Consider the following 24646-nt stretch of genomic DNA (forward strand, 5'->3'; position numbering starts at 1 on the left):
GACTCTTCCTGGTTTAGGTATCAAGACTATATTTGTCTTATAGGAGAAATTTGGTATGACCTTGTCTTTTTCTGTCTTTTCAAACAGCTTATGTAATATTGAAATTAATTGCTCTATAAATGTTTAATAGAATTAGCTTGTAAATCTATTTGTCCTGGGACTTTTTTCTTTGTGATCTCATTTATGGAATGTTCAATTGCTTTTTCTCAGAGTGGGTTAAGACCTCTATTTCTTGTTATCTTAGTGTGAGCCTTTTATATTTTTATCAGTATTGAACCATTTCATCTAAATGGTCAATTTTATTGGCAAATAAATAAGCCAAATAGTTTCTAGTAATTACTTTACTTCCTTCTATTTTTTTTTAATGTACTTTTTTATTTTTGAAACAGGTCATTTAGCTTTCCTCTTATTTTTTAAAAAATCTAATGGGTTTTCTATTTAATTTTTTTGAAGCTCCTAGTTTTATTTATTAAGTCAATTATTTTTTTTTTGGTCTCCCTTTTTATTTTCAGAATTTTTATTGCAGTTTTGTAATTTGTTGACTTCTAGTTATTTTTAGTTGTACACCCAGTTTGTTGATCTCTTCTATTTCTTGATGAAATGATGTACATGTTTAGACCTATGTTAAAGTTTCCATGCTGATCAAAAATGATGTTTGATGTGTGAGACGTTCCTGCACTCCGGGTCTGGATGAGATGGGGAGACACACTTTTTAAGTGGTTTTGAGATGTAAAATTACACTTAAAAACTACTTTGCCACTACTAGGTCTGTAGCCCAAAGAGATAAAAGAAAAAGGACCTATATGCACAAAACTATCTATAGCGATTCTATTCATGGAAAAAATTGGAAATTGTGGAGATGTTCATCAATTGGAAAATGACTAAACAAGATGTGGCATATGATTGTGATAGAGTACTGTTGTGCTCTAAGAAATGATGAGAGGGATAGTCTTAGAAAACATATGAACTAATGCAAAATGAAGTGAGCAAACCAGAGCATCATTGTACATAGTAATTAATAGCAATATTAGAATGATAATCAACTGTGAAAAACCTAAGTACTTTGATCAATATGGTGGTTCAATTCCAAAGCACTCATGATTAAAAAAAATGCTATCCACCTCCAGAGAGAGAACTGATCAACTCTGAGGGAAAATTGAAATATTATTTTCTTCCTTTTTTTTTCTTTTTGGAGGGGGAAGGCAGGGCATTTGGGGTTAAGTGACTTGCCCAAGTCACACAGCTAGTAAATGTTAAGTGTCTGAGGTCAAATTTGAACTCAGGTCCTCCTGACTCCAGGGTAGATGCTCTATTCACTGGTCCACCTAGCTGCCCTTGCTTTTTTTTTTTTTTTTAACAATATGGCTAATACAGAAATATGTTTTGCATGATTTCACATGACTAATTGATATATTGCTTGTCTTCTCAGAGGGTAGGGAAGTAGTAGAAGAAACCCAAAATTTACTTTTGCCTATATCCTGACATTTTTGGTGTGTTTCTCATTGTTGTCATTATTTTTAATGAATTAGTATTTCTATGATTTGTTCTCTTATCCATCTCTTCTTTAGGATTAAGTTAGTTGCCAGTTAATTTTCAATGCTTCTTTAACAGCCTTTTATTGAATATAATTTTATTTCATTGCAGTCCATTAAAAATATTTAATAGCTGCTTTTCCAAATTTTTGAGGCTTTATATTATATTTCTCTGGGTTTGCATTTCAGAGTTTCGATTTAGCTCTGGTCTTTTCATATGGAATCCTCACAATTACTCAGTTTCATTAACAGTACTTTTCCCTATAAGATTATAATCAAGTTTTCTAGGTAAGGTATTCTTGGTTGTGAGCCTGTATTTTTTGCCTTCTGAAATGGTGTATTGCAAGTTCTTGACTCCTTTATAGCAATGGCTGCTTAATTATGTGTGACCCTGACTCTGGTTCTTTGATACCTGAATCATTTCTTTGTCTCTGTAGCATTTTTTTTCTCCTATAACTCATCTTGTCCAATACACAGCCCCATGTTCTTCCACTAATCCATTGCCCTGATCCTCCACTCTCAGTCTACACTGTATCTATGCCCCAACTCTGGGATAGAAGTGATAGGTCCTACTTAATACCTGTTCTTATGTCCTACATAGTGTCAGGGTTGTGTTGGGTATATGACTTCTTTTTGCCCACATGCATAACTATAGAACTTCATTCAGTCCACCTGCTGGAAGACTCAGTTCAGAACTCTCATAGCTAGACCCTATCCTCAGCATCCTCAGAACTCTGTCTGGCTATGCCAACACAGTCTGGAAAAATGGCTCACTGACCTTTTTTTCTTAGATTTCCTAAACAGCCTTCAGTCTGGCACATTTTCTGTGTCTTTGCATAGTAGTTGCAAGGGCCAGCTAGGCTATACCATTTCCACCTACTGTGCCATCTTGTCTGGGCTTCCAGAAAGCTTTTTTTGATCATTCCAATTAAGAATAATCTTACCCTCTGTAAATTTCTGTAAGCAGATTATTTGTGCCTTCCTTATGTATCACATAATATCTTCAATTATAGTTATTTATGTTTGAATATTTTCCTCTACTACTACATAGTGAACTTCTTCAAAGAAGGAACCTAATCTTAAATTGAAAAGTATTTGTTCAGTCAGTGAAAGAATGAATGAATTCATCACTTTTTACTGAAATGGAAAAACCTATTACTTAGTCTAATTTGTCATTTTGAAGTCTCTAGCTTTCAAAGGCATAGTCGTTATTGCCTATTGACCTATTTTTATGTTTGGTGATATGAAACCTCCCATGTGAAATATGTCCTATATTTCTCAAACCAGGAGTCACAGAAAGGACGCAAAGGTAGAGTAAAGATGATTTTGCCCATGGATATGGAATTTGAATCTTGGAACTTGAAAGCTTGGTCAGTGTATGACTGTTTTTTATTGATAATGAACTAGATTTTCCACTTGCCAGACCCCGAGAATTCATGACTTTGTGGCATACTCCCAGGAAAACAGAAGTAGTTTTTTCAGTCTAAGTGCAGTTTGACCTGAAACACTTTTATCACTTCATCTCTGGTAGAACAGTGGACATAAGGCAGGAGCTAGTAGATTGGTAGGTTTGATGTTTGGGTTAAGGAGAGATTTCCATGTTTCATTTTATAATTTTGGTCTGAAAACTAACTGAAAGGCCTCAAGCCTAACAGATCAAGTGGATTTGATCATATGACAGCCAAAGTAAGGCAGATTGTTTTACTCTCTGGAGATTTCTAGGCCAAATCTCTATTTTGGAAATAATGAGTAGCTCAAATATGGGTTGTAATTGTAACTAAGGTCAGCTGGGCCCCCAGTACAGTGCTTGTGATGAAAAGAACAGAAATAACCATATCGAGAAATCTGGATTGCATCTGTAGCATGATTTGTTCTTGATAATTCCCATAAGAAATCTTGCCAGTAAGATTTGGTCCCTAAAGGAGACCAATTTTCTCGAGCTTTCCTGAGGAAATTTTCTGTGTCAGCCCTATAATCTTATTTTATTTCCTGCTCTCTAGCTTCCCTTGGTGTTTGTTGTCTCTAGTAATCTATAAAAGCATAGTGGGTTGTTTTAGACTTAAAAGGAAATGACATCTGAGGTGTAAGTCTCAGGCTAAGAATTCACCTTCTGAAGCCCCTGCTACAAAGTCATATGGCTGATAGATCCTAGATAATTTATTAGCAATTGAGATGCAGATCATAAATTTTGTGCTCTTCCCAATTAGGGAAGAAAGAGAATTTTTTAAATCAAATGGTAAAAACTTTTGGTAAGAAAGTCATGCCACTGATCAATGTGTTCAAGTTCCATCTTTTCAGACATGAAACCCTGTTACACTGCATGAAGCCACACTGCAATGCCAGCAATGCCTGTGGAGTGAAGTACATCTTCAAAGTTTCTCATTTGCTTGCTTAGAGATGGTGTTTGCTTTTTTTCTAGCTAGCCAGTGGGGTACATAGTAAGAAGCCAGCTCTGCTGGGGTCCTTTCATTTTAGCCAAATTAGACACATAAAACAGATGAAAATAAATCTTTTTGGAACAAATGAAAACAACTAAGTTGGGAATTCCCAAGTCTGTTATTTTTAGGCAGGAATAGGACACAAATGGATTAGATTTGTGATTTATCACACCGTGGTTTGGAAGAAGGACTACATGCTCTTCAGTCCCTCTGGATGGCACTTTTTCAAACCTAGGGATAGCTCTTTCTCTACAAATGGGAAAAAGTCCAATGTCTTGGTTTGAGACTGTGGAAATGACTAGTCTAGAGTATGCGGAAGCTTCATTTTTCCCCTGAGTTTTATATATATAGTTTTGTCAGCCATGAAAAGATTTTCCATTAAGCATAAAAAAGGAAAGTTTAGTAACTGTATCAAAAAAAGGGTGCTTTGGATTAGAGACTAACCGTATTTATCTCTTAATTTCTTTTGTTGCTTTTAAATGAATGCTAGAGCTTATAACATAATTGCAAGATGATTGCTCGTTTTATTGATAGGTTGGAGATAAAAATTTTCCATTTTTCACTATAGCCAGTGCCTTTAGGGTAGATACTATATGATTCCAATACTTCTCAAATATTCTCCATGTGAGAGACAGTTTGATTGGTTTGTTTTCATTTGATTGATAGCTCCATTTTCCCAAACCTCTAATTCTTCCCCAAACAATATATTTTCTTAAATTCACTGTCCCCTTCCCATTTGTTCTCACTTCTTTTCTTTTTTTAAGTGTTGATCAAGATAAGTGGAATCCCCTTAGTTATCATAAAAATATAGCCTAAGCAGAGTCAGGAATTGCACATGAGTTCAAAGGACAATTAAGAGAGTGTTATGTAACCAAGAGGTCATAGGATCATAGTTTAGAATTGAATAGATTTAGGTGTTTGAGACCATCTAGTCAAATTCCTTTATTATATAGATGAGAAATTTCAAACCAGAAAATGGAAAATGAAGTTCAAAAGGTAGATTTGGACCAGGTTGTAGAAGGCCTTCAATGCTCACATGTTGTACAAAAGGCCTGATTCTGACCAGACCAATAGTAGTTTAGGTTTGATTTCAGAATGAAACGTGTTTATAAAACATCTACTTGTCAAAAGGAGATTTACTTCTCAACTGCAGAGGAAGGATATCTGACTTTCCAGTAGGGCACAGTGGATCTCTGTGCCCCAGTGCCTGTATATCTTATTTCCCAGTTACCTGTAAAATAGTACTAATAACAGTATATATATATAAAGCATTTGATTTTTAAAACTTTGAATTCTTGATTCATTCCCTTCCTCCCTTATTACCCACCCTTACTGGGAAGATAAGCCATTCAATATAGGTTGCACATGTGTAGCTATTCAAAACATTTCCATAGTGGATATATTGTAAAAGACTGACTATATTTCCCTCCCTCCTATCCCAACTCCCACTTGTTCTATTCTCTACTTTGATCCTGTCCCTTTTTGAAAGTGGATGCTTCCAACTTCCCTTCCCCCCAGCCTACCCTCTCTTCCATCATCCCCTCTATTATCCCCTTCCCCCTACTCTCCTGGAGGGTAAGATAGCCTGTTTAGTGTGTATTTCATTCCCTCCTCAAGCCAAATTCAGTGGGAATAAGGTTGACCCATTCCCTTTTGCCTTCCTGTTCTTCCCCTCCACTGTAACGATTTTTCCTTGCCTCTTCTATACGAGATAGTTTACCACATTCTGTCTCTCTCCATCTCCTTTCATTATATTCCTCTCTCACCTCTTAATTTCACCTTTTAAATATCATCCCTTCCTATTAAATTGGTCCTGTGCCCTCTATCTATGTATACCTGTACACATATATACACACATTCACATATGTATTCATATGCCCATATATGCTCCTATATAATAGACATATATATATGCATGTATATATATGTAATATATATATATATACATACACGCACATACACATTTCTATTCCCTTCAACTATTCTCATACTGAGAAAAATTTCATAAGTTATAATTATCATTTTTCCATGTAGGAATGTTAATAGTTCAACTTTGATAAGTTCCTTATGATTTCTTTTCCCTGTTTACCTTCTCATGCTTCTCTTGCTTCTTGTATCTGAATGTCAGATTTTCTATTCAACTCTAGTTTTTTCATCAAGAATGCTTGAAAGTCCTCTATTCCATTGAATGACCATATTTTCCCCTGAAACATGATACTTGGTTTTGCTGGGTAGGTGATTCTTGGTTTTAATCCCAGCTCCTTTAACCTCCGGAATATCATATTCCAAGCTCTTCAATCCCTCAGTGTAGAAGCTGCCAGATCCTGTGTTATCCTGATTGTGTTTCCACATTATTCAAATTGTTTCTTTCTGGCTGCTTATAATTTTTTCTCCTTGATCTGGGAATTCCAGAACCTGGCTATAATATTCCTAGGAGTTTTCTTTTGGGGATCTTTTTCAGGAAGTGATCGGTAAACTCTTTCAACTTCTATTTTGTCCTCTGGTTCTAAAACATCAGGGCAATTTTCCTTGAGAATTTCTTGAAGGATGATTTCTAGGCTCTTTTTTTTATCATGGCTTTCAGGTAGTCCAGTAATTTTTAAATGATCTGTCCTGCATCTGTTTTCCAGGTCAGTGGTTTTCCCAATGAGATATTTCACATTGCCTTCTATTTTTCATTTGTTTGGATATGTTTAATAGTATCTTGGTTTCTCATAGTCACTAGCTTCTATTTGCTCCAATCTAATTCTGAAGGAATGATTCTCTTCGGTGAGCTTTTGAGATTCTTTTTCCATCTGGTCAGTTCAGCTTTTTAAGGCACTCTTCTCCTCATTGCCTTTTTGAGCCTCTTTTGCCATTTGAGTTAGTCTATTTTTCAAGGTGTTATTTTCTTCAGTCAGGCTATTGACTCTCATTTCATAATTTTCTTGCGTCATTCTCATTTCTATTCCCAATTTTTCCTCCACTTCTCTTATTTGGTTTTCAAAATCCTTCTTAAGGTCCTCTATGGCCTGTAACCAGCTCGTATTTTTCTTGGAAGCTTTTGGTACAGGAGCTCTGACGTCACTGTCTTCTTCCTGTTCCATGCTTTGATCCTTTTTGTCCCCAAAATGGGAGTGTAAAATTGGGTTGCTCTGCTTGCTTTGCTTCCCTTGTTTGCTCATGTTGCCATTCAATTACTTGACTTTTGGCCTTTTTGCCATAGTAGGGCTCTGCTGCTAGAGAGTGGAGCTTTGTCCCAAATGCTGGGGTTTTCTCAGCTACCGAAGGTATTAGTTGGGTGCCCTTTCTGAAGCTTCCACACACAAGCTGGTTGCACACCCCAGGACCTCTACCCTAGAACACAATCCAGATCTAAGCAGGTTAAAGCAAGAGCAATTACCCCTTAGACTGGTTGCTTGGTCCCCCTACAATCTGCAGGCCAGGAGCTGAAGCTGCCACGTGGCGGCGTGCATGGGCACGGCACCTCAGTGGCTTCTCCCTCCAGGGGATAAAGGCCGGACCACACTCTCACACTACTGGATCCCAAAGTCCATACTGCGCTTACCTCTAACTTTGTCCTTAGCCTCTCTGTATTGATTATTCTGAAAACCTCCACAGCTGCTGGTGATCTGAAGTCCCTCCAGCCAGTGGCTGGTTGTGGCCTCCCTGAGGCTAAAACCTCAGGTTTGGGCAGGGCTGGGCTTGGCTCCCAGAGCACTGTGCTGGCTACTTCCTACTGGCCTGCCAGACTGTCTTCAGTGGGAAGTTAGCTTCTCTGTGTCATTTTGTGGGTTCTGTAGCTCCCAAGTTTGTTTAGAGTAATTTTTTACATGAATTGGAGGAGGTGGAAGCAGGAGCTGTGTAGAAGTCCTGTTTCTACTCTGCTATCTTGACTCCACCCCACCAAGGAACATTTTCTAGTGATAACAGAATGTTATTGTTTTAGGCAAGAATTAACATATTAGCCCAGTTAGGATGAAGTCTTTTTTTAGTCCCAGGCCATGTGAGGATCTTTGTGCAGAGTGCTTATTGTTAGCATAGAGTGGGACAGGCAGGGAAGCTATTTCCAAACAAGTTAGATGGAATTTTATAAATTACCCCTCGATTATTATTTCCAATGCATAAAATATCATGTGTGTTATTTTACTAATAGCAGTAAGCAATTCCTTTTGTCTGAATAGGACAGGTAGAAGGTTCTTTTTATGTTGGAAGAAGAAAAATAGTATTTGTGATCTAGGAGGGGATTTGTTTGATTACTACTACCCCTACGCCCAACCCCCAGTATTTTTATAGCACTTTACAGTTTTCAAAGCCACTTATGCATTTGAGTTCATTTATGTCTCAACTCTATTAAGTATAAGTACTTATGGATGTTATCCCCACTTTACAAATAGAGAAACTGAGGCTCAGACAGTTTACATATCTTGTCCATGACCTCACAGCCAGTTGATCTTTGGAGGCAATGTTTAAATCTGGGTAGTCACACTCTCTTGGCACCACATTGCCACAGCAGGTGGCAGATCCTTGGTGCTCCAGTTCCAGATGACACAGCCTGAAATAGCTGCCAAGACACTGGACTTAGAGGCAGGAAGAGTTCAAATCATTGCTCAGATTTCTAGTTTTGTTACTTAGGGGAAATTACTGAGCCTCTTTGTTCCTTCATCTATAAAATGAATGAGTTGGATCAATGGACTGTTAAGTTTCCATTCTATCATCTCTGATCCAGTAATTTAAAAACCTTACTGATTTTTTGATGGATGCCCATAGTTTTCAAGTTTATAAAACAAGCTATGGGGCTTTGACCTCCAGGTGTACAGCCTAAATTAGGCAGGGAAGAAACAAAGGGAGTGTGTAGGATAGACACTCTGGCAAAGAGCTTGATTCTCCATCCCCTATTTCTCAAGTGTCCTATCATGGTATTTCTTTCTTTTTTTTTTTTTAGCATGGTCTTTCTTAAAGATCTCATCCATCCCCATGGCTTTGGCAGTGTCTAATGAAGGTAACTCAGCAATCTACGTATTCAGCCCTGATCTTTCCCCTGAGTGTAGTCTTATGTCACCAACTATCTTTTAGACATTTTCAGTCCCATAGACACCAAAAACTCAATGTGTCCAAAACACAAGTCTTTACCTTCACATATTCCTTCCTAACTTTTCTCTTCCTGTTGAGGCCATCACCATTCTTCCAAGCAGCTAAGTCCATAATCTTTACTTTCCCTTACTCCCTATATACATGTAATCATGCGCTAAGCCTTGTGGAACCTTCTTTTACAAAATCTTTGGCCACCTGGTAGAATAACTTTGTGTGCCTAAAATACTAGCTTTTAAACAAGCTCTGCAGAGAGGTAGTAAAAGAAAAACTGACTAATTTTTTTACACTTTTCTCTTCCTTCCTCTTCCAGCACTACCACCAAATACAATGGCCGTAAAATAGATGAAAAAGAAACATTTGTTTCAATCACCAGGGAAAAGTTGTGATTTTTCCTTGAAGACATTTGCCATAAGTTTATTAGGTGTTAGCTGTCTGCTACATACATAAAACATGAGCTGTGTGCTTTGGCTGAATAATTATTCTCTGATTCTTACCTCCTCTTTTATTCAGTAAATACTGAAGTCATTCTATGTACTATGCAAATACAATCAGTTTTCTTACAATGCAATATACATTCCTAAAAGTCACTGAGCTATACAAAACTGTGTAATAAAAACCACTTGGCCAGAAGAAGATGGAACATATTACCTATCAGACTTATGGATGAGAATTTATGAATAAACAGAGAGAACACTATGAGATGTAAAATGGATAATTTTGATTACATTGAATTTTAAAAAGATTTTATATAGATAAAACCAATGTAGCCAAGATTAGAAGGAAAACAGAAAATTGGGAAATAATTTTTATATTGCTGTTTCTTATAGATGAAATCATACACATGCAAACCTCAAATTCATATTATGCTCAAAATGCTCCTTAAAAGGTCAATCACGTTGACATAAATGTATGTTTTCAAGGGAACTGGGAGGATAACTGACTTGTCTAGGGCCATACTACCAGTGTGTATCTGACTTGGACTTAGGTAATTGGCCAGCTTGTGCCTCCACTGTACCGTACCATCTTTCTAGATTTATCATGCTGGCTAAACATAGTAATCATACTTGAGTAAACACAAAATACATTTCTTAGTTGCCATAGTCTGTCTGCTTAACCAAAATAAAGATATGAGGACCTCTATATAGGGAATTAGGAAATTAGTCCTGGCTTACTCCCTATTCGTTAATAACTGAACATTGTATATGTGGCAGGCTGTAAGAGGGATAACCAGACTGTTGCTCTGTAAGAGAAAATGTTTATTTCAAATGTTAGTAGTGGATGTGGTAGAGGAAGTATTTGTGGCCACCCACATATTCTTTTTAACTGTTAATGGAAGAAACTTTTTTTTGGTGTGGAATGCAACATCAGCTAGATTAGATGTGCTTTTTTTTTCCCCCAGACCTACACATTTTTCTTTGCTCAATGTGGTGGGATAGTAGGACCAAACTGATTTAGAATTCTGCTGATTCCAAACACTCATTATTGTGAACCTTAGAAATGCTGCCTAGCATATTATGTCAGCTCCTACCTCAGCTTCCCCCATTTTTGACAATTGGGTTGAGGCCTATATCTATTCAGGACCTTCCAAGACAGACTAATAAAATGAATTTAGGATTCCTGTATCCAAAGCTAGTTCTATAAAGTTACATCTGCCATGAGAATCTTAAGTCAATGTATTAGATTTGCAACTGGCTAACCCAGGATTATGTTACAAAATTAGAAGCTAACATATACCTCTAAATATTTGTTTTCAAACTTTTTTCATCCCTTCCCTTGACTTTACATATACAAGTTTCACATCATCTTTCTGGGAAATATATAGGTTAAAAATGAAATAAACCAAAACAGTAGCTGAAACTCTTAAAGGATTGTGCTGTTTCCACTAGTTATTGAAGAGTGTTAGAAATGCTCCCTGTAGCAATAAGGCAATTAAAAAAGTGGAGAATAAGCACAGATAAGAAAAAATTAAAATTACTTGTATTTGTACATGATAGGATCATTTATAATAATGAGAACCTAAGGAAATTAATGAAAATGTTAATTGAGACAATGAAGCTATATAAATGCAATCAAGAATACAGAGTCCACAAAACTGTCACCTTTTCTGCATTTTACTACCAAAACCCAGGAAAGAAAAAAAGATGCAGTGGACACAGTACTATATTTTGAGTCACAGACTGCCCTGGGTTTGAATCCTGCACTGCAACTTACCAACTGGGTAACTATGGATGATAATAACAACAGTATTAGTAATAATAGTGAGCATTCATTTATATAGTGCTTTAAAGGTTGCAAAGCACTTTGCAGATATCTCACTTTATCCTGGTAAGAACCCTAGGAAGTAGGTTTTCCAAATTGGGGGGAGGGTGGGTGAAAATAGCATTTTCTCATTGTAAAATTAGGAAACTGAGGTGACAGTAATTAAATGACTTGCACAGAGTCATACAGTCAGTAAGCGTCTGAGGCAAGATTTGAACTGGGATCTTCCTGATTCTGGGCAGGTAGGGGGTGCCGTGGAAAAAGCGCTGGGTCTGGCGGAAGGCCTGAGTTCAAATCCAGTCACGGACAAATGGTGTGACGCTTGGCAAGTCACTAAACCCTGTCTGCCTCAGTTGGGAAAGGAAATGGCCAACCATTCCAGTATCTTTGCCAAGAAAACCCCAAATGGGGTCATAAAGAGTCAGACATGACTGAAATGATTCAACAAGTTTCGGATTCCAGGTCCAACACTATGCCCTGTACCACCTCACTGCTTACATTTTTTTCATTTCAACATTTCTTAATCTGTAAAGTGATTCTGTTTAACTAAATGATCTCTCAGGATTTTTCCATTTCTAAACCTTTGAAAAAGTAACAATAATTTTTATAAAACTAAAACAAGGCCTAAATAATTGGAGAAAGAGTCTATTTATGACTGATTAGTACCAACATGGTAAAAACATCCCTACCTAAATTACACACATTTACTATTGTATCAAGGTACCACAAGGATATTTTATAAAACTATTCAAAATTTATTTGTAGGAATAAAGTATCAATAATACCAAAGGAATATAATTTTAAAAAGTAGAAAATGTAGGCTTGATGCTGCCAGATTTCAAACTATACTTCAGAAAAGTAATTATTTAAACTATCTACCATTGGGTAGACAGAAAAGTACATTAAATGAGACCAGATAAGTAAGAACTAGAAACAAATGCTGATCGCAATTTATATTGCTCAGTAAACCCAAGAGCACAAATAGTTACTGGTAAAGGGATGTCTTCAACAACAATTGTTGGGAAAACTGGAATCACTTTAGCAAAAAAAGAGGTTTAGAACAGCATCTTATACCACATTAAATTTCAAATGGGTGAACCATCTAAATATTTTTTTAAAACTACACCACAGAAAAAAGAAAAAATAGAGAATTGAGTTATTTTTTCCACAGTTTCAATTAGCAGAAAAATGAATTATCCAACAAGGGGGAGATGATACAAAAGATAAAATATAGAAGCATTTATATTTTTGTCACATAGTAGATACCTAATAAATGCTTTTTAAGTGATAGAATTATATATAATTAAAATGTTTTACACAAATGAAATCAGTGCAGCTCAAATTAGATTATAGCTCATAAAAAACATAATTAAATATTTCTGAGAAAAAGCCTGACATCCAAAATCTAGAGTAAAATTAACACAAATATGTAACATAAAGAACTATTTACCAATTAGTAAAATGTCAAAGGACATGTTCAGTTTAAAAAATAAGCTATAACCATGTGGAATAATGTTCAGAATCACAAATAATCAGATAAATTATATACCCATAAAACTAGCAAAAATGCTAAATTAAAAGATGAGATAAGTAGCTCATTGAAGGGCCTGTGTGACGACAAATGGCAGATTCACTGCTAGTGAAACTAAGTTGTTGCATTACGTCTAGAAAACAATTTCAGACTATGCAATGAGTTTAACTAAATTATTCATATTCTTTGAACCCAAGATCCCACTCCTGTAACTAGGGTTCAAAAAGGTTATTGAGAAGGGACCAAAAAACCCTCACGTGAACAAAAAAATTAAGAACCAGAAGGAGTCATCATGTTAAACCTTCACATTCAACAGACAAACACTGAGATTAAATTACTAATAGAAAGACTATATAGCTATCCAGTGAACCCAGGTTCTCTAACTGTAAATGATTGAACAGATTAAAGTATAGGAATGTCATGTAAACAGGGCAGCTAGGTGATACAGTGAATAGAGTGGCAGGTCTGGAGTCAGGAAGACTCCTCTTCCAAAATGTGGAATCTGGCCTCAAACACTTATTAACTGTGTGACCCTGTGCACATTACCCTGTTTTCCTCAGTTTCTTCATCTGTAAAATAAACTGTAGAAGGAAATGACAAACCTCTCCAGGATTTTGGCCAAGAAATCCCCAAACTGAAATGACTTATCATATAATGCCACTTTGTCATAAGGAATGATGAAGGTTTTGGATAAAAAAAAAAAACCCCACAGACTTAAAAAGTATGATGCAGAGTGAAGAAAGCTAAACGAATGGTACATACTTAATGACTGCAACAGTGTACTTAGGAGTCAATGTGGAGAGGCATCTAAATTCTGGTCAAATACAATGAACAATACAAGGAGTATACTGTCATTTAAAGGATAGAAATCCCTCTTTTCTATTCATATATTTTGGGGGGGGATAGGGTTCTTTAAAAGGGTTTGCTTGGATATTTGTTGGGAAGTATCTGTTGGATAAAAAACAAAATAAAGGAACAGAGGGAGGAAAGGAAAGAGATCTGATTGGGTGAAAAAGGTAAAGTAAATGAAAAGCTGGTCTAACCAGGTAGGAGGAGTGGGCAAGTGGGACAAGTTACACCACCCTTTTGTAATTCTCCTTGACAAAACTGTTGATAATGTGTTAGTTATTCCATGCTTTCCAGAATGTGTTCTTAAGACTGATATTTAACTACCAGTATTGGTCAACTTGTTGACAACATCCTGCCATTTTGCTTTTTAGGTCACATGAACCAAACAAGTGAATGTGAAAAATGGATCAAGGCCAATGCACCCAGTGGCACTGTGCATCTCAAAAGCCAAAGCTGGTTTCAGTCCCTCAGACTGAAGGGTTTCTGATTGTTTGAACTCTGTTATAAATAACAATCATTGAACATCAAATGAATGAGAAAGTATTGATGCCCCTAGTCATAGAAACATTAGAAATATAATTTTAAAATGAATGCTGACTGGCGAAAAATGTTCTATGGTCTCACATTTGTGTTTAGCTACTGTGTGATGTTTCCAGATATATACCTCAGCATCAGTTCAAGCTGTGAATAATATATGTGACAGAATTTGCAAAAAGTTAATCACTGGCAAAATGAACGACAAACTACAAGCAACATTCAGCTGTTTTACTGCCTGGTATGTCAATATAGGAGATAATCAGTGCAATTTGATAATGGGTGATAAAGTGGTTTTATGAGCCCGAATTGCTTTCAAACCCAAATTCACCACTCTTGGAACATTCAGTTTACACATAAAACCAGGCAGACCTGTCCACTAGATTATATTTTTCGCAATTAAGAAAAATTCATCCTTTATGAAGAATCATAAGAGGAACATTTTGATTTTTTAATAAAGTTTTAAAAATGTTGTGACTTAATTTTTTTCCTTGATTTTTTTACATACGTTTATGATTCTATACATTTTAGCTTCCAGTGTTGTAAAATAAAGAGATGGTTCAGCATATGATTTCCCAGTTATATTTACTTTTTACTCACACAGTGAACACACTGTGTTCACAGACACAGAATGTGCACCAGTTCAGATGACTCTTAGCATTTTTTGAAAACCATTTAGAGGAAACAGTGAGACAATTTTCCTTAACTGTACTCATTCTCATCTAGGCACGCACACATTCTGCCTCCCAAAGCTAAAAATAAAATTTATAGAGTTAGCCAACAAAAGCCAGAAGGATCACAGACACAACAGTAATTTGTATTCTCTACACTTAGTAAGATAACAAAAGAAAACATTACCTTATTATTATGGTCTCCCAAGCCCACTTTACTTGGACTTTGGTTACTAAATGTGTTTTTATTGAATAAGCCAGTAAGGCCTAAGTTATCTTTTAGTACTTCTCACTGAAAACTTTTAGAATTAACTTATTTCTTCTAATGAAAATGGAGTTCTTCTGTCGTGCATCTTACCTTCTCTTACAGCCATTTCTCCTGCCATTTCTGAAGTAAAGAAACCTGTCTTCTGCAGTGACTAAAAAGAGCACTGATGCCCTCTCTTTCTCCACCAAAAGTATGAGTAAGTTCTACGAGACATCCTGCTCCATTTCTTTAAGTAAACTGAGTGAGTTTCTCCTTACTCTCACTTTCATTGCTCAGGTGTTAAGTTTCCTGTGAAAAGCCATTCCCATTTATACTGAAAACATATGGAATCCAAATTTTTGAAGCCAATCTTTAGGCAGTCCTTGTGTCTCCTAGTCCAGAAAGAAACACTGTATGAATTTAAGTCATCTGACTTTTTCAGTTCTACTTTGCCTCAAATTCTTTGATCCAAACTCAAACTTAAAAAAAAAAGATGTATTACAAATGTATCAGAGGAGAAGAATCCAAAAAGAATGAATATGCTCACAGACAGTATAGTATTACTACTAAACTTCAATGGATATGTAATCTTATCACTGTGGGCATTTTCTCATCATTGGGGTAGACAGAGGATTTTAAAAATTTTGGACAAATATTTGAATATTAAAAATTACTTTTCTGAAAAGTGCAGGTAAAATACACTTTATGAATCACTGGAGAAACAAATACTAACCATCTGAAAAAAAAATCTATTCTTAAAATATAGGAAAAATCCCAAATGCATTCATCAGTATCTTTTTGCATGACAGGGATAAAGGTGATAGATATAGTTTGTTTTATGTGTGTTTTTTTTCTAGAAAATAAATTAAGAACCAAGTTGAGACTGGAAATTGTGAGCCCACTATCTGCCTCTGGGCCCTTTTCATCTGAGAGTCCAAGCAGAGTGCATGAGGGTTAGTGGCTCTATGGGACACTGGACAAGATCTACACAGGATGGAAAGGCATGTGTTGGTTGCAACACCATGGAGGGAATGCCCTCTACTCAACCAGGTCCTGGAGGCCTCCTTAACCTTTTAAGTGTCATTGACTCCTCTCAAAATCTGGGGAAGCCTAATGACCCCTTTCCAGATTAGCATCTTTAAATACATAAAATATATAAGATTAACAAATAAACCAATTTTGCTGAAAAACATTTTCAAAATGCTGAAAAAAAACTTGATGGTCCCCCGGTTAAGAACCTCAGCCTGTCCTTTTACTTCTGGTTGGTTAGGGTACTCAGGCTCTCCATTTATTATCCTTTGTTATTGCCACATTACCCCCCCTCCTTTTCTGATCACACATTTTTCTCCATGCTATCCAATCACATCCTATGCATGTCATCACTAAAACTATACTGTAGCCTACCTGAACCCACAATATTTCAATTGCCTTTTGGGTCACTCATTACTTTGATTCACTGGCTATTGTGTTTAAACTCTCATTCCAAATTCACTCTCACACCCACTGAGAAAGGCAAGAAATATAAAATCAGTTATACATGTGAAATCATGTGAAACATTTCCATATTAGCCATGGCTTTTTTTTTTAAGTAAAAATAAAGTGAAAAAAGTTATTCTTCACTTTTCACTCAGAGTTCCTCAGTGCTCTCTCTTGAGGTGGAGAGCATTTTTTTCATCCTGAGTCCTTTGGCATTATCTTGGATCATTGTATTGATCAGAGTAGCCAAGTCTTTCACAGTTGATCATCATTACAACACTGCTGTTACTGTGCACGATGATCTTCCCATTTCAGTTTGTACTTCACTTTTCGTATAGATCTTGCCATGTTTTTCTGAAACCACCCTCCTTGGCATAGCACAATAGTACTTCAGCTATCCCCCAAATGATAGCATACCCTTGATTTCCAGTTCTTTGCCACCACATAAAAAGAGCTGCTATAAATGTTTCTGTACATATTAGACCTTTTTCTTTGCTCTCTTTGGGTTACAGACCTAGTGGTGGTATTGCACAGCTTTATAGCCCTTTAGGCATAGTTCCAAATGATCAGTTCACTACTCTGCCAGCAGTTCATTAGTGTATCTATTTTTCCCTCATCCCCCCCCCCAGAGTCTCCTTTTTTGATAGGTGTAAGATGGTACATTAGAATTGGTTTAACCTGCCTTTCTCTAATAGTGATTTAGAGTTTATATCCTTTCACCATTTATCAATTGGCTCTTATTTTTATAAATTTGACTCATTTCTATACTCAGTATATATTTCAGAAATGAGGTCTTTATCAGAGAAACTTGCTGTAAAATTTTTTTATATTCATTGTCTGTGGTACCTTTTAGCAAAATATATTATTGTTCAGTCATTTTTCAGTCATGTTCAACTCTCTGGGGCTCCATTTGGGGTTTTCTTAGCAAAGAGATACTGGAGTGGTTTGCCATTTCCCCCTCCAGCTTTAAGAGCAAGTTCAGAAGCAAACCATAACTTTGTGTCTCCGATCAGAGCAGGGTCTCAGTTCCAAGATATAGCTCAGTCTGAATGCAGCAGAATAACCATTGCAGAAAGCTCAAACCAACAGGGGCTTCTTGTTCTGTCACTCTGAACCAGAAGAACATATAAAAGGAAGCCAAAAAGAGGAGTGGGTAGAAAGGTACCCAGCACACAGACATAAAGGAGAAGACTGGAGTGCAGCCTAGTGAGAAATTAAGAGGTGGCTGAACTCTGTGGCCTCCTTAAATGGAGATTCTGGTAACTATCCTGTCAGAGGGAGGGGCTATAGAGGTGGAGAGTATTTCCAAGATTTGATTTTAAGAATCAAATAACAGCAAGATAAAAAAAATGGAAAGAGATTGATGAAAGAAAGAACGGGGAAGAGAATAAACACCTTAAAACAGAAGGTACAAAACCATGCCCAAGAAACAAACTCCCTGAAAATTAGAGTGGGTCAAACAGAGAAGCTAATGACTCTACAATAAAATAGAAAGTATTAAAAAATAAAGTCAAAAGAATGAAAAAAAAACCCTAGAAGAAAATTACTTGTTCATAGTAAAAATACCTGACCTGGCAAATATCATGAAGAAATAATTTAAGAATCATGAATAGATATCACATTTCAAGAAATTATTGATAAAAGAATTAAAAGAAAACTGCTCCAATCTTAAAAAGAACCAGAGGTCAAAATGAGAATAGAATTTTCCAGTTACCTCCTGAAAGAAACCCCCAAATGAAAACTCCAGAAACATTATAACCTAAATCCAGAGCTTTCAGGTCAAAGAAAATGTACTGCAGACAGGAAAAAAAAAATTATATAAGCAAAGGGTCACAGTCTAGATCACATAAGATTTAGGAGCCATCACTCCAAAGGAGCAAAGAGCTTGGAATCCCATATTTCAGAAGACAAAGAATATAGGCTTAAAGCCAGGAATAGATCTCATAATATTACAAAGCAGTCATTATCAAGACAATTTAGGAGGAGTAAAGAAATAGATAGGCAGTGGGAGCAAATGAGCACAGTAATAACCCAGAGTTTGTTAAATCCAAAGATACCAGTTTTGGGGACAACTCACTATTTGACAAAAAATGTGTGATGAAAACTGGAAAGTTTTTGTCTGTCAAATTAGATATAGACTAATATCTCACACAGTATGCCAAGATAAGCCCCCAAAAGATACATGATTTAGACATACAGGGCGACAGCATAAACAATTAAGAGAAGCAAGGAAGAAATTACCTTTCAGATTTATGGATGAGCAAGAGTTCCTGACCAAACAAGAGATAAAGAGGGTCACAGGAGAAAAAAATAGATAATTTTGATTACATAAAACTTAAGTTTTTTCACAAACAAAACCAATTCAGCTAAAATTAAGAGGAAAGCAGAAAACTGAGGGTTTAGGGGGAATTTTGCCGCACATTTCTCTGATAAAGGTCTCATTTCTAAGATCTATAGGGAACTGAGTCAAATTTATGAGAATAAGAGCTATTCCTCAACTGATGAAAGGTCAAAGGACACAATTAAACAGTATACAGAGGAAGATTACAAATTACAAATAGCCATATGAAAAATAGCAGCTAGGTGGCATAGTGGATAAAGTGCTGACCCTGGAGTAAAGAAGACTCATCTTCCCAAGTTCAAATTTGACCTTAGACATTTACTAGCTGTGTGACTCTGAGCAAGCCACTTAACCCTGTTTTGTCTTAGTTTCCTCATCTGTAAGATGAGCTAGAGAAGGAAATGGCAAACCACTCCAATATCTTTGCCAAGAAAACCTCAAACGTGGTCACAAAGATTAGGACAAAACTGAAAAACAACTGAACAACAACAAATGTGAAAAATGCTCCAAATCACTAAAAGAGGAATGCAAATTAAAACAGTTCTGAGGTACCAACTCACATGCAGCAGACTGGCTGAGATGAAAAAAAAAAAAAAAAGGAAAATGACATGCTAGAGGGGGGTGAGAAAATAGGTCCACTAATGCACTGCAGGTGGAACTGAATTGATCTGAGCATTCTGGAAAGCTATTTGCCAAATTATTAAAGTATACATACTCTTTGACCTAGTGATACCACTATAGGTGTATACCCCAAAAAGTTTTTTGAAGAAAAAGGAAAAGGGCCCATTTGTATGAAAATATTTATAGACCCCTTTTTGTGGTGACAAAAGGATTCAAAACTGAAGGAGTACCTATCAGTTAGGGAATGTCAGAACAATTTATGATATACACATGTAATGGAATGCTGTTGTGCTATAAGAAATAATAAAGGGAATGGTTTTGGAAAAACCTAAGAAGACTTGTATGAACTGATACAGAGTGAAGTGAGCAGACCAGGAGAACAACTTATAAAATAGCAACTTTGAAAGAGTTAGGAACTCTGAGCAATACAACATATCCAACCACAGTTTCAGAGGACACATGCTAAAGCATGCAACCCACCTCCACAGAGAGAGGTAATGGATTGAGAGGTAATGAAGGGTACTTTTCTGGGACATGGCTAATGTGTGGATTTGTTTTGCTTGACTATACATATTCGCAATGGATTTTGTTTTTCTTTCTCAAATGAGTACGGGAAGGAGAAGAAGGATGGAAAGAATCTGTAATTGATGTTAAAATAAAATTGTATTAAAAACCAAAAAGCCATGAGGAATTCTGCCTCACTGGACAGTCATAGGCAACACAAATGCCTGGGGACCTTTATTCAGCTGAACCAGTTCAGTGTCCTCGCTAATTATCCTTGTTAATATCCTACCTCTGCTTCGAAGAAAGAAGTGAATGTCCTTTTAAGTGTGAGATCTTATGAACAAAAATACAAGATAATTTTCACACAAATAAGGACACCTAAACAATTGGAGAGATACTAATTTCTCATGGGTAGGCTAAACCAGTGTAATAAAAATAATAATATCACTTAAATTAATTTGCTTATTTAGTGTCATGCCAAACTACCAAAGAGAGCTGGAAAAAGTCATAACAAAATTAATCTGATAAGAACATGGTAAAAAATATCAAGGGAATTAATTTTTTAAAATGGGAAGAGAACCTATCAGCACTAGATCTTTGCCTTAATCATCAAACAATTTGGTACTGTGTAAGAAATAAAAAGTTTGATCAGTAGGACAGATTAGGTAGACAGTATTGCAGAAGCAAATGAGCACTACTAGTTTAGCATTTGATAAACACAAAGATTCCAGCTATTATGGCAAGAACTCACTATTTGATAGAGTGTTAGAAAAACTAGTAAGTTTCTAACAGAAATCAGCAATAGACCAATATCACAAAATATCTAAGACCAACACTAAAAGGATACACAACTTGGACATAAAGGGTGACATCATAAGCAAATTAGAGAATTAAGGAAGAAATGATCTGTCAGACCTATAGATGGGGAAGAGTTCATGACTGAAAAAGAGACAGACTCATAAAAGTAAAAAAAATGACATTTTTGACCAAAGTAAAATTTAAAAAGATTTTGCACAAAAAATACCAATGTAACTAAAATTATAAGAGAATAAGGTAATTGGAGAAAAAATATTTTCAACATTTCTCTGTTAAATATTTAATTTGGAAGCTAGATGGGGAAGTGATTCAAATTCATAAGAATAAGAGCCATTTCCCAATTGGCCATGTTCAGATGAAGAAATCCAAGCTATTTCTCATATGAAGTCATGTTCTAAAGTACTACTAATTATAGAAATGCAAATCAAAACAATTTTAAGGTTTAACCTCGTACCCATTGGTAAAGATGACAAAAAAGAAAAATGACAGATGTTGGAGGGGCTTTGGGAAAACAGGTACATTAATGTGGAGCTATGAATTGGCCTAGACATTCTGGAAAGCTATTTCAAACTATGACCCAAAAGTTATTAAATTGTACATACCTTTTGATCCAATAATATCACTATTAGCTCGACCCAAAGAAATCAAAAGAAAAAAGATTCATGTTTACAAAAAAAAAATGTTCATAAAAATGTATCCATTTTATAGTGTTTTAAGGTTTACACAGCACTTTACATGTTATCTCATTTGATCCTCACAATAACTTTGCACTATAATTTTATAGCAGCTCTTTTTGCAGTGCAAAGACTAGAATCTGATGTGCTACTTTTCAAAATTTGGGAATGGTTGAACAAATTATGGAATACGAATGTAATGGAATACTTATGTGCCATAAGAAATAATTAGGGGCACAATTTCAGAGAAATTTGAGAAAACCTGTATGAACTGATGCAGAGAATGATTTATGTAATAATAACAATACTGTAAAGAAAAAAAAAACTTTGAAAGAATTAGGAACTCTGATCAGTGCAATGAACAACCATGATTTCTGAAGACTTATGATGAAACATGCTACCTACACCTTCTAACAGAGAGGTGATGACTCAAGAGCACAGAATGATAAAAGATTCATTTGGATGTGGCCAGTGTGGTACTTTTTGCTTGACTATACATTTTGGTAATTAGGATTTTTTATTTGTTTCTTTTGTTTTCTTAAAGGGTACTGGAGGAGGAGGTGGGAAGGACAGTAGGCAAAAAATTAAATGAAAATTTTTTAGAAATAAATACTACCTCTGATAATTAATTCACTTACCCTCCCCCTCACATGAGCCTTGATTAGCTCATATGAAAAATGAAGTTGAACTAGACGGAATGTGAGGTATAGAACTCCTGGCTTTTTTGCATATTATCTCCTTATCACATGAGGTACTTGTTTTTTTTTTCAAATGCTTTATTAACTTCTGATTTACATCATTCATTTCCACCAGATTTTGAGTTACAAATTTTCTCCCCGTTTTTCCCCTACCCAGTGCCCCAAAATAGCAGTCCCACAGGATATCCCCTCCTCCAATATGCTCTCTCCCATATTTTCCCCCATACCCCTTTCAACTTTTCCAATGGATCTCTATGCCCCAGTGCCTGTATATCTTATTTCCCGATTACATGTAAAATAGTATTAATAATAGTATATACATATATATATATATGTATTTGAGTATTTGATTTTTAAACTTTAAATTCCAGATTCATTCCCTTCCTCCCTTGTCTCCCAACCTTACTGGGAAGATAAGCAGTTCAGTATAGGTTGTACATGTGTGGCTAATGCAAAACAATAACAAAGTAGATATATATTGTAAAAAACTGACTATATTTCCCTCCCTCCTATCCCACCTCCCACTTGTTCTATTCTCTACTTTGATCCGTCCCTATTCAAAAGTGGGTGCTCCCAACTTCCCTCCCCCCCAGCCTGCCCTCCCTTCCATCATCCCCCCTCTCATCCCCTTTCCCCCTACTCTCCTGGAGGGTGAGATACCCTATTTAGTGTGTATTTCATTCCCTCCTCAAGCCAAATTCAATGGGAATAAGGTTGACTCATTCCCTTTTGCCTTCCTATTCTTCCCCTCCATTGTAACCATTTTCCCTTGCCTCTTCTATACGAGATAGTTTACCCCATTCTGTCTCTCCCCATCTCCTCTCATTATATTCCTCTCTCACCTATTAATTTCACCTTTTAAGTATCATCCCTTCCTGTTAAATTGGTCATGTGCCCTCTATGTAAATCTGTAAACCTATATATACACACATTCACATATGTATTCATATGCCCATATACCCTAATATATAGACATAGACATATATATATATATATATATATATATATATATATATTCCCTTCAACTACTGAGAAAAGTTTCATCAGTTACAATTATTTTTTTTCCATGTAGGAATGTTAATAGTTCAACTTTGATAAGTTCCTTATGATTTCTTTTCCCTGTTTACCTTCTCATGCTTCTCTTGCTTCTTGTATCTGAATGTCAAATTTTCTATTCAACTCTGGTTTTTTCACCAAGAATGCTTGAAAGTCCTCTATTCCACTGAATGACCATATTTTCCCCTGAAACATGATACTCAGTTTTGCTGGGTAGGTGACTCTTGGTTTTAATCCCAGCTCCTTTGACCTCCGGAATATCATATTCCAAGCCCTTCGATCCCTCAGTGTAGAAGCTGCCAGATCCTGGGTTATCCTGATTGTGTTTCCACAACATTCAAATTGTTTCTTCCTGGCTGCTTGTAATATTCTCTCCTTAATCTGGGAATTCCGGAACCTGGCTATAATATTCCTAGGAGTTTTCTTTTGGGGATCTTTTTCAGGAGGTGATCGGTGGATTCCTTCAACCTCAATTTTGCCCTCTGGTTCTAAAACATCAGGGAAGTTTTCTTTGAGAACTTCCTGTAGGATGATTTCTAGGTTCTTACTTTGATCATGGCTTTCAGGTAGTCCAATAATTTTAAAATTATCCCTCCTGGATCTATTTTCCAGGTCAGTGGTTTTTCCCATGAGATATTTCACACTGCCTTCTATTCTTTCATTTGTTTGGATCTGTTTAACAGCATCTTGATTTCTCATAAAGTCACTAGCTTCCATTTGCTCCAATCTAATTCTGAAGGAATGATTCTCTTCAGTAAGCTTTTGAGATTCTTTTTCCATCTGGCAAATTTGGCTTTTTAAGGTATTCTTCTCCTCATTGCCTTTTTGAGCCTCTTTTGCCATTTGAGTTAGTCTATTTTTTAAAGTGTTATTTTCCTCAGTCAGGCTGTTGACTCTCATTTTGTAATTTTCTTGCATTGTGCTCATTTCTCTTCCCAATTTTTCCTGCACGTCTCTTATTTGCTTAAGGTCCTCTATGGCCTGTAACCAGCTCGTATTTTCCTTTGAAGCTTTTGGTGCAGGAGTTCTGACTTGACTGTCTTCCACCTGTTCCATGCTTTGCTCCTTTTTGTCCCCAAAATAGGAGTCTAATGTTGGAATCTTCTGTCTGCTTTGTTTCCTTTGCCTGGTCATATCACCCCTCAGTCACTTGACCCCTGGGCTTTTTGCCACAGTAGGACTCTGCCATCAGACAGGGGATCTTTTGTCGCAAACGCTGGGGTTTTCTCAGCTGCCAGAGGTATTAGATGGGTGCCCTCTCTGAGGTTTCCACATACTCTGGCAAGCTGGACACACACCCCAGGACCTCCACTCTAGACTGCAATC

General features: G+C 36.3%; 2 protein-coding genes across 3 annotated transcripts in view; one reads left to right on the forward strand and one right to left on the reverse strand.

Annotated features, from left to right (window-relative positions):
• LOC138176041 (protein FAM185A-like) overlaps positions 1-14698 on the forward strand; it is a 65489-nt gene extending 50791 nt beyond the window's left edge. For both annotated transcript variants that reach the window (XM_069106782.1, XM_069106783.1), the window contains one exon: positions 14054-14698. In XM_069106782.1, the coding sequence (XP_068962883.1) occupies positions 14054-14169 (116 nt within the window). In that variant the 3' untranslated portion in view covers positions 14170-14698. The remainder of the gene's footprint in view (positions 1-14053) is intronic.
• LOC138176042 (coiled-coil domain-containing protein 146-like) overlaps positions 1-15902 on the reverse strand; it is a 245551-nt gene extending 229649 nt beyond the window's left edge. Inside the window, exon 1 of the mRNA XM_069106784.1 lies at positions 15246-15902. The gene's annotated coding sequence lies outside the window, so the exon portion shown is untranslated. The remainder of the gene's footprint in view (positions 1-15245) is intronic.
• Positions 15903-24646: the final 8744 nt, after the last annotated feature.

The sequence above is a fragment of the Petaurus breviceps genome, unplaced genomic scaffold, assembly GCF_028583685.1.
Source record: "Petaurus breviceps papuanus isolate PSGF00001 unplaced genomic scaffold, PetGlider_PUasm1.0 80, whole genome shotgun sequence".
NCBI classification, from domain to species: domain Eukaryota; kingdom Metazoa; phylum Chordata; class Mammalia; order Diprotodontia; family Petauridae; genus Petaurus; species Petaurus breviceps.